This window comes from Fistularia commersonii, chromosome 19 (assembly GCF_037954325.1).
Source record: "Fistularia commersonii isolate RoL2024-O1a breed Wild chromosome 19, RoL_Fcom_v1.0, whole genome shotgun sequence".
NCBI lineage: Eukaryota > Metazoa > Chordata > Actinopteri > Syngnathiformes > Fistulariidae > Fistularia > Fistularia commersonii.
In genome coordinates this window covers 4,794,496-4,805,298 of record NC_141302.1, presented here as the reverse complement: position 1 = coordinate 4,805,298, position 10,803 = coordinate 4,794,496, and the positions used below count along the sequence as shown (strand labels likewise).

At 49.2% G+C, this 10,803-nt stretch overlaps 1 protein-coding gene across 5 annotated transcripts in view; it reads left to right on the top strand.

Annotated features, from left to right (window-relative positions):
• The first annotated feature begins 937 nt into the window (after positions 1-937).
• The window catches only part of pcdh7b (protocadherin 7b), a 117,238-nt gene continuing 107,372 nt past the window's right edge, over positions 938-10,803 (top strand). For all 5 annotated transcript variants that reach the window (XM_086166522.1, XM_086166521.1, XM_086166520.1 and 2 more), the window contains exon 1: positions 938-4,969. In XM_086166522.1, coding sequence (XP_086022648.1) covers positions 1,898-4,969 — 3,072 coding nt within the window. In that variant the 5' untranslated portion in view covers positions 938-1,897. The remainder of the gene's footprint in view (positions 4,970-10,803) is intronic.

Genomic DNA, 10,803 nt, shown 5'->3' with positions numbered 1-10,803 from the left:
CTACTTAAATGTTTGCTCAGCATTTGGGGGAAGAGGCGTTGGGGACGGGTGCACGCACACGTACACGCACGACAGTCACACAGAGACGGGGGTGGGGGGGTGTCGGGTTTGCGCAGTGCAACCTTGAGACTCCGTCTGAATCCACGGCCACGGGTGTCTGGACGCCGAATGGAGAGAGAGAGAGAGCAGCCGCCGGCGACCACACGCATTCGTATTAGTAACCACAGGGAAACCACAGCGCGCACACGCACACGCACACACCCCGTCCCATCCTCCCAGTCCTGCAGCGGCAGGGTTGCAAGTTGCTTTTTTTTTTTTTGGTTTAATACTCATGCGTAAAAGTTGCATGTCCGAATCTCCCCCCCCTTCCCCTTTCCCAACGCACAAATCCAAATCAATCAATCGGATAATCGATAGCCTCGATCGACAACGGGAGTCGGATCTACCGGTTTCTCGCGCACAACGCCACACAACGCAGCAAAAATAAAATAAAATAGAAAATTAAAGACGCCGGTTCCTCCGACGACGGAATACCAGTCTGCTGGCCTCCGGACCGGGGCGATCAACACCGAGCCCGACCCTGTTTACGTGCACGGCTGGAGGAGGAGGAGGGAGGAGGGAGGAGGAGGGAGGGGACCAGGGGGGTGGAGAAAGAAAGAGAGAGAGAGAGAGAGAGAGAGAGAGAGGGAGAGACTGCAATATCATTTGAGAATCCCTCTCAGAGTGCTGCAGATAGGGGCTGCCAACACATGCGGCGCGTCTGCAGGTGAGCGAGGGGAACAGGTTGAATATGTGGGATACTCCGAGGAATTCAACCGACGCCTCCTAAAAGAAAAAAAAAAAAAAAAAAAAAAAAAAAAGCTGCAAAAAGGATTTATATATATATATATTTTTGTTTTTATTTTTATATTTTTTCATATTTTCGTCTGAGATTTTTTTTTTTTTTTTTTTTTTTCTCTCTCACACACTCATTGTGACAAACCTCCAGACGCGCGTGTGTGTGTGTGTGCGCAACGTGGAGTTGGTCTCGCAAGAGGTGGAAAAGATAAAGTATCACGTCTGCCGCTTTCAAGTGACTTGGAGGAGAGGAGAGACAAGAGAGAGGGAGAGCCGGCAGGTAATCCGCCTCGTGTCCGCGTCCACGGCAGAGGGGAGTTTTGGCACCGAGTGACCCCCACGCAGGAAGAAAAAAAAAATAGAAAAAGAACCGCTCACCTCCACGGGGTGAGTTTGGAAACTGCGCGGGCATTTAAACGCATCTGGACGTATTATCGGACAGAGGGTTGCTGCAGCCTCTCTCTTCCACACACACACACACACGCGCGCACGCACAGCATCCCCACGACAAATCAGGAGATCCATTAATTGTGAAAAAGAGGGGAAAAATGGCGCGACGTGGACTGATCTTACTTTCCACGGTCTCCGGACCGATTTTACGCGCATGAAATCCAAAGACGTTTTTTTTTTTTTTTTTTTTTTTTTGCGCACCGTGGGGTCTCACCGTGGTGGTGATTTCTTTTTTTTTTTTTCTTTTTTTTCCTGCTATTTCGTTTTTAAACTCCTGCCGTTAAATTAAAGGAGACGCTTGCATCCGAGAGGAGAGAGGAGACCGAAAAAAGGAGTAAAAAAATACATATATATATATATATATATACAAAAAGAGGGGAGGAAGATTTGTACTCTCCGCCGCAGGAGCGATGCGTGAAGTGGTCCTGATGGTGAAGTCTCCCCGAAGCGGAGGGCTCTGCTCCGAATGAAAGCGGCGTCTCGTCCCCCCCCACCTCACCCACCGCCACTACCACCACCCACCCGGACTTTTTTTTTCCCGTCACCGAAGTCTCCCACGCCGTTTTCTCCACTTTGAACCCAGGGGTTTCTTCCAAAAGGCAGGGGAACAATGAGGAATACTGGCGCAGTGGACTATTTGTATTCTTGCATATTCATCCTGCAGCTCGTACACCAGCCCGCCGCCAAGCAAGTGCTCCGGTACCGACTGGCCGAGGAGGGACCGGCGGATGTCCGGGTGGGGAACGTGGCCGCCGACCTGGGCATCGTCGCCGGCGCGGGCGAGGTGACGTTCACCCTGGAGTCCGGCTCGGATTTCTTCAAGATAGACAACATCACAGGTGAGCTCACCACCAACGAGAGGAGGATCGACCGAGAGAAGCTGCAACAGTGCCAGATGATCTTCGACGAGAACGAGTGCTTCATAGATTTCGAGGTGTCGGTCATCGGGCCGGCCCAGAGCTGGGTGGACCTGTTCGAGGGTAAGGTGATCATCCTCGACATAAACGACAACACCCCCTCCTTCCCGTCTCCCGTCCTGACGCTGTCCGTGGAGGAGAACAGGCCGATCGGGACCCTCTATCTGCTGCCCACCGCCACGGACAGAGACTTCGGCAGGAACGGGATCGAGAGGTACGAGCTCATCCAAGACAACGGGGAGAACCCCAGGCGCCCTTCGGGGGATTCGTTCTCGGCGAAGAGGAGATTCGAAGACAACGGCGCCAGCCGGAGCAGCGTCTTCGAGCTGCAAGTGGCCGACACCACGGACGGAGAGAAGCAGCCCCAGCTCATTATCAAGGGGGCCCTGGACCGGGAGCAGAGAGACTCCTACGAGCTCACGCTGCGGGTCAGGGACGGGGGCGACCCCCCTCGCTCCTCCCAGGCCATCCTGAGGGTGATGATCACCGACGTGAACGACAACAGCCCTCGCTTCGAGAAGAGCGTCTACGAGGCCGACCTGCCGGAGAACAGCTCCCCGGGCGCCCCCATACTGCAGCTCAAGGCGGCGGACGCGGACGTCGGGGTGAACGGTCAGATCGAGTACGTGTTCGGGGCGGCCACGGAGTCGGTGCGCAGGCTGCTGAGGTTGGACGAGAGCACGGGGTGGCTGAGCGTGCTGCACCGCATCGACCGGGAGGAGGTGAGCCAGCTGAGGTTCACGGTGATGGCCCGTGACCGAGGCCAGCCGCCCAAGATGGACAAGGCAACCGTGGTGCTGAACATCAAGGACGAGAACGACAACGTCCCCGCCATCGAGATACGCAAAATCGGACGCATATTCCTCAAGGACGGAATAGCCAACGTGGCCGAAGACGTGGTGGTGGACACGCCCATTGCCTTAGTCCAGGTGTCCGACCGCGACCAGGGGGAAAACGGCATCGTGACTTGCACCGTGGTGGGAGACGTGCCCTTTCAGCTCAAGCCGGCCAGCGAGATGGAGGGCGAGCAGAACAAAAAGAAGTACTTCCTCCACACGTCCGCGCCGCTGGACTACGAGGCCACGCAGGAATACAACGTGGTCATCGTGGCCGTGGACTCGGGGAGCCCCAGCCTCGCCAGCAACAACTCCCTCATCGTCAAAGTGGGCGACACCAACGACAACCCGCCCATCTTCGGCCAGAATGTAGTGGAGGTGTCGTTCCCGGAGAACAACGCGCCCGCCGAGCGGGTCACCACGGTGGTCGCCATCGACGCGGACAGCGGGAAGAACTCCGAAATAAGCTACTCCCTCGACTCGTCGGTCAACGGGATTTTCTCCATCGACGCCAACAGCGGGGACATCAGAGTAAACGCCATTCTGGACCGGGAGCAGACGGAGCGCTACGAGTTTAAAGTGATAGCCAAAGATAAGGGTATAAACACGTTGCAGGGCTCGGCGACCGTGGTCGTCCTCGTGTCCGACAAGAACGACAACGAGCCAAAGTTCATGCAGGATGTTTTTACCTTCTACGTCAAAGAGAACCTCGAGCCAAACAGTCCGGTCGGCATGGTTACGGTCATCGATGCAGACAAAGGCCAAAACGCAGAGATGAGCCTTTTCATCGAGGAGGAGGAGGAAATCTTCTCCATCGAGAACGACACCGGGACTATTTTCTCCACCCTCTCCTTCGACAGAGAGCAGAAGACGACGTACACGTTCCGCGTGAAGGCCGTGGACGGCGGCGACCCGCCCAGGTCGGCCACCGCCACCGTGTCGCTCTCCGTCATGGACGAAAACGACAACGCGCCCACGGTGTCCTTCCCCATCAACAGCTCCTACACCCTTCTTCCGCCGTCCAGCAACATCCGCACGGTGGTGAGGACCGTCATCGCCTCCGACAGCGACACCGGCGTCAACGCCGACCTGAACTTCAGCATCATCGGCGGGAACCCCTTCAAGCTGTTCGAGATCGACGGGGGCACCGGGGTCATTTCCCTGGTGGGGAAGCTCGAGCAGAAGCACTACGGGCTCCACCGACTCGTCGTCCAGGTGAATGACAGCGGGCAGCCTTCCCAGAGCACCACCACGCTGGTCCACGTGTACGTGAACGCCACCCTCTCCAATTCCACGGTCGTGGACGCGCAGGTGGCCAAAAGCCTGAGTACGTCGCTCAACACCAACATCGCCGGAGACCCCAATTACGATCTCAGCAAGCAGCGGCTCAGCATCGTGATCGGAGTGGTTTCGGGCATCATGACGGTCATCCTCATCATCCTGGTGGTCGTCATGGCCCGTTACTGTCGCCCCAAAAACAAGAACGGCTACGAGGCCGGCAAGAAGGACCACGAAGACTTCTTCACCCCCCAGCAACACGACAAGTCCAAGAAGCCCAAGAAAGACAAGAAGAAACAGAAGTCCAAACAGCCGCTCTACAGCAGCATCGTCACCGTCGAGGCCTCCAAGCCGAACGGCCAACGCTACGACGGCGTCAACGAGAAGCTGTCCGACAGCCCCGGCATGGGCCGCTACCGCTCCGTCAACGGAGGGCCCGGCAGCCCGGACCTGGCCAGGCACTACAAGTCCAGTTCCCCCCTCCCCACCGTCCAGCTACACCCGCAGTCGCCCACGGCGGGTAAAAAGCACCAGGCCGTTCAGGACCTGCCCCCGGCCAATACGTTCGTTGGCACCGGAGATAACATTTCCCTTGGATCTGACCACTGCTCTGAATACAGCAGTCAAACTATCAACAAGTACAACAAACAGGTAAGAGGACGGTGTTTGTGTTCTTTTCTTTCCCCTACACTTCTTTTAAATGTCCTCTGCTTCCTCCTCTTAGCGTTCACTCCGCCATAATGCTTTCTGACAGGGCCAGTCTCAGTAGTCTTGTTGCCTTTATGGTGCTAATGTGTGTCAAGTTAGCGGTATTGATCTGATTTGGTTTGGAGTGCCATTCAACATGTAATATGGAAAGGGGAGGAGGTCGGCGGTTTCGATGACTTCGAACAGAGATATTGTGACCGGTCATGCAATCATATCTGTCCACCTTTTTTTTTTTTTTTTTTTTTTTTTTTTCTTTTTTCTCCCCTCCCCGCCGCATATATTTAATGGCGTATGTCAGGGCTCTCTTTTCTGTTACTAACCTCGGCAAATATGTGTCACGTAATCTAGACGGCTCGCATAATGGTTGGGCTTGCGGTTAGTTAATCCCAGAGGGGGCGCCCGGGACGGGTCGGCCGCAACCCTCCGCCTCCCCCTCGGGCCGCCTCGAGCCGTGCCCTCCGCTCCGTGACTTCCCCCCTTTTTCATCTGGGTAAATGAAGAACGGGCCAAAAAAATTGAAAAGGAGAGAAAGGTAGACGCGGCGTAAACGCAGCACAAACACGGCTTTGTGTGGGTTTGTGAGCTTGTTTTATAGTCTCGGCTTAAGTAGAAACATCTGGCCGGGAGGTCATATTAACATTCCTCTCCACTTAAGGGTCCGCTTCAATTCACCGAGCGGGCAGTGAAATTTTGGCGTTTTTACATCACCTCCCATATTATCTTTTTGTTTCTTTCATTATATCTCCTTGCTCACTTTTATACCCGCGCTCGCTTTTTTTTTTTTTTTTTTCTTCTCTTCTCTCCCATTCTCTTTAGCCTCCAGCTAGTCTGACCTCCGTCCCCTCTTCACTTTTCTCCCTCTCCATCTCATTACCTGTTTTCAAGCTCGTGCGGAAAAGAGCAAATACGAAGATGAGATATTCAAATTCTGCAGGAATGTGTGCATTTTTTTTCTCTCTCCAGTCTGTATTTTTGTCCGTCTCTGCTCTATTCCCTGTAACAATTGTGAGACTTATTTAGCATCAAGGCGAACGCAGGTTTCTTTTCGGAGGAAGGAGCACGCTTCTTTTTCTTTATCTCTTTTTTCTTCACCTTTTGCAGTGTCATTCATTACTGAGCTTTAGTTTGGAATTTATTGATTTCATTATGAATGATTAGTGTTATTGTTATCTATGTCCAACATACATACACACACACAAACACGCGTACATAGACGCATACACACATACACACAAACATATGCAGAGATGTGTATACATAGATACATACATGCATACAAACATACATGTCTACACATACATAACTGTTTGTGTGTGTGTGTGTGTGTGTGTGTATGTGTGTGTGTGTTTGGGTGTTACAGTCTGGCCCGCCTTAAATCCCAAATTGGAGCGCGTTTTCTCCTGTTCATTTTTCAGGCGTCCTCATGTCACACTGCCTAGGATGTTCCACCCTCTGCCTTGCCTTATTTTCTCCCTCGCTGCACTATTATTATTATTATTATTATTATTATTATTATTATTAGATTATTATTTCTAATCTCTACCCTCATCTCTCTCTCTAACGCTCTCATCCCCCTCTTACAGTTCCTCCTCTTAATACTTATCTCTCTTCTTCTTTCCTGTGCTCTGCCTCTAACAGCCTCTAATACGGTATATTCGCCGAGCTGCTCTCCCAGAGTGTGAGGAGTGCTGTTGCTTTCGGATGTCTCCTGCATAATTAAACGGGCACTCTATTTGCTGCTGCGGCAGCAGCAGCATGTACTGTGTGTCACTATGCTCCACTTATATAATTATTTATTTACTATTAACAATAACGTCGCCGTAACTTCCGCAGACTGAGTGTTTGTCAGGGTAAAGCCTATTGAGCTATACTGTACCTGCGCCCCTACGTGCGTTCTTGTTAATCCCGGGCGTTTTATTACGTACTTTAGTACTTAAATTGATTTGTGGCAATCCATTTTTATGATGTGGGTCACGCCGTGTTTAATAAACAACAGTTAGAAGGTATTCAGGTTTGCGCTCCTTCAATAATCGCTTGATATATTCGGTTAAGTTCACCAGGGCCTAATCTAATGGCTAAAAGTGTCTGCTCATGTGCTCCAATTACAGCATTAAGCATCCGCACTTTAAATCAAGTAAGCGGTCACGCTGTTGATTTAAGAGATGCTGCATCTAAATATAGCCCGTTGTCGAGTGGTTGTACAGCGTTAAAAAAAAAAAAAAAAAAAAGTGGGAAATAAAATTAAAAAAAAAAAAAAATAGGAAAAATATTTATGGAGTAAATGAACAAGGTACTTAAAATGATGGCATATGTGGACGGGTGGGCGGGGGATCTGCGTGGGGGGGGAGTGGGAGGGTGGCGGGGCCTCAGAGATGTTAATTTCTGCATCGTTGCATTGATTTAAATATCATTAACATGATATTGGTGTCATAGAGGAAGTTAAAGTAAAATGAAGCCAAAGCGCCTACAAGGTGGATAGTTGCATGTCACACACACATGTGTACCCTCCGTATACCGCCGAAACCTGCTCTCGCCCCGGCTATTCTCTTTCGTCGGCGGCGAAAGAAAGAGAAAAGACACAAGAAAGGCCGCCCTGTCAGCGGTTCGGAGAATGGTCCCTACTGTTCCTCGGGTGGGGTCCGGAGAGTCGGGTGGAAAGAGGGAGCGAGCAGAAGGGGGGGCGCGGAATAATACTGACCATTCACTGTAATCTCGGAGGTATCGGGTTCCGACTGCCCCCCGCGCACCCCACCCCTCTGCTCGCGTTCCTAATCTTACAATGACTGTACGGGGGGGAACCTGCTCAGGCAGGTAACCAGGCAACTGAGGGAGTTCATCCGTGTGGGCAAGCCTTTCTTTTTTAGCCCAAGAGACATTTAAACAGTCATTAAGCTGAGCCAATTGTGAGGGAGACGCCTCTGTAGAGGACTCAAGGCAGGGTGAGTAACAAACCTGACATTTCCCGCAAATCGACAAGCTCGGGTTATTCTTTTTTTTTTTTTTTCTTGTTTGGGCGTACGCGGATACGGCATTATTCTCGCATCATCCGCTCCCGACGTACCTGCGTGGAATCTTTATATCTGGAGGCTGATGAGTTGCGCGTGCACTTAATGGAACGCTTAACTTTATTACTTTTGGCAGTCGCTCCCGCACTGCTCTCTGCCAGAAAATAATGCCGCCCAACCATAGCGCGGCGAGGAATTAAATCACTTAGCCATTGAATTAACAGAAGCCATCAGCTTTTGTTTTTTATCATTTCGCCTCAAAAGGCCACTCGTGCCCAGGTGGATGTTTGCGGAGGAGTGGCGAGCCAAAGAGGCTTGTATCCTCTGCTCTCACTGTGTTAGACCCTCAGGGCAGGCGAAGGCCCGGCCTGCGCGCTCAGGCCAGGGTATCTTACCTCAGGGCCGATGCGGGAGGCATAACTGGACACGGGGCCGTGATCCACGCTGATTGTTAACCTCCTGAGACAGAGCGGGCCGCCTCTTCCGGCGCGTGCGCTGTAAAATCTACACCCGTGGGAGCGAAAATGAACGCACATTAAAATGACCTCAACCTAGGAGTGAGCTGGTACCGCAGCGGCTCCACACAGGTCAGGGAACTGTTATGAAAACGCCAGGATTCTGGTCTCATTTGCTTTAATGCAAGCAAAAAAAAAAAAACACACATGCCATCACTGACATACAGCAATGTGTGTGTTAAAATTTTTTTGCATTCAACACCACCTGTGTTTTGCAGTCTCCAACCCCCCCCTCGATTCTATCTGGGAACCCGTTGAGGCAGTCAGTCACTCATTGAGTTCAATAAGGTAATTACTTGATAAGAGGTTCAAGTGGAGCTTGATTGGTTCCCCCACAACCGAAACCCTCAACCCTCCTCTCCCCGACTCTCCCCGAGGTTGCTGATACAGGTCAGCTTATAGCTTGAGTAAGGAGTGATTGCAAATTTCTAAATTCATATATAAAAAAAAGGGAAATAAGTGAATTCCTTCTTTACTATCAGCCAATGTGAGTCTTATTAAAGAAAATTGTGGCGGGAAAAAGTCTCCAAAGGTTCTGACTTTTAGAATACAAAAGGTGAAAAATATCTCAATAAATAGAATATTTGTGCAGTGATATATATATATATATATATATATATATATATATATATATATACTGCTCAAAAAAATAAAGGGAACACTTGAACAACACAATGTAACTCCAAGTCAATCACACTTCTGTGAAATCATAGTGTCCACTCAGGAAGCAACACCGATTCATTTTGACTTGTTTTAAGGACATTACATCAAAGTTGGATCAGCCTGGAGTTTGTTTTTACACTTTAATTTTGAGTGTGATTCCTAATCCAGACCTCCATGGGTTGATACAATTGATTTCCATTGATCATTTTTGTGTGATTTTGTTGTCAGCACATTCAACTGTATAAAGAGCAAAGTATTTCATAAGAATATTTCATCCATTTAGATCTAGGATGTGTTTTTTAAGTGTTCCCTTTATTTTTTTGAGCAGTGTATATATATCTATATATATATAATGATACATTTCATAGCAAGAAAGTCCCCGCTTTGTGTGGGTTTCCAGCCGCAGGGCAAAAACATGTAGTGGGTTCATGCTAGAAGTGTGAAAGACTGAATGAGTGAGTAAATGGTTATGTATTTCTATATAATATGTAGATGAGACGTGTGAAAGAGTGAGCAAATATTTGTTTTGTATAATGTCTCTGTATAACTTGTGGATAAGAGAGTGAATGGTTGTTTGTCTAGACATGTGCCACCGTGATTGGCTGAGACAATGACAGCTGAGATTGGCTGACTGCAGGATAAGCAGTTTGCAAAATGAATGAATGAATGAAAAAAAATTACTTCCACCACTACTTTCTATTATTCATAATACCCACATCGTTATGAGCAATTGTTCTTTTGGATAGTGCTGTGTACCACCAAGTGTGTGTAATTTGATAAAATTGTTTTGGATCTGTTGTGGCTTAATTCAATCCAAGCCTTCTCAGGCTTGCCTTGTTCATGTTTGAGAGGAGTTGGGGGAGGGAAAAAAAAAAAAGAAAAAAGAAAATGGAAGGAGTAACAGTGCACAGTAATACACATGAAATTGCAGTGGGCAGCGATTTCTGGTGTAATTTGGTTTTGTGATTTGAATGCCTTTGCTCTGAGGCAATTGCTAATCTCAGGATTAGACGTACCTGATACACTGGCAGGAATGGTTGGAAATTAGAGGGGAAAAAGTCAGAGAGAGATTTCTATAACTGGTTGCCACAGTTGGTGGCACATTATTTTACATAATGTATTCATCAGTTCCTTTACTTGTAGTGAAGCCATTATAGGAATCCCTTTATTGCTATTTTACTCCTGTTTCCCCTCACATGATAAATACCTGTGATTGAGAAAGCTGGTGAATCTATGCAGAAAAAAACAAAACAAAACGCAGTTTTACCCGCTGTTTGTCATGGTAAGAGTGCAGAGAAAAGAGGGAAAGAAGAAGAAAACAACATGAAATTTTGAAAAATTAAGCCGCCGCTCCACTTTGATCGTTCTCAACGCATCTGATTGCGGTGTCAAGGATGGCGCCTTCTTCTTGATGCTTCTTTCAATTTAGAGTCATCAAAAAAAAAAGAAAAAAAAAGGGGAAAAAAATCATTTCAAACTCGCCGTCGATCGCATCAGATACGACTCGCCGGGATAAAGCCAATTTATATTTGCAGATTTGCCTTTCCCGCGGCGCTATCCATCACGGCGAGCTCATCCTGCCGCCGCCGTGTTC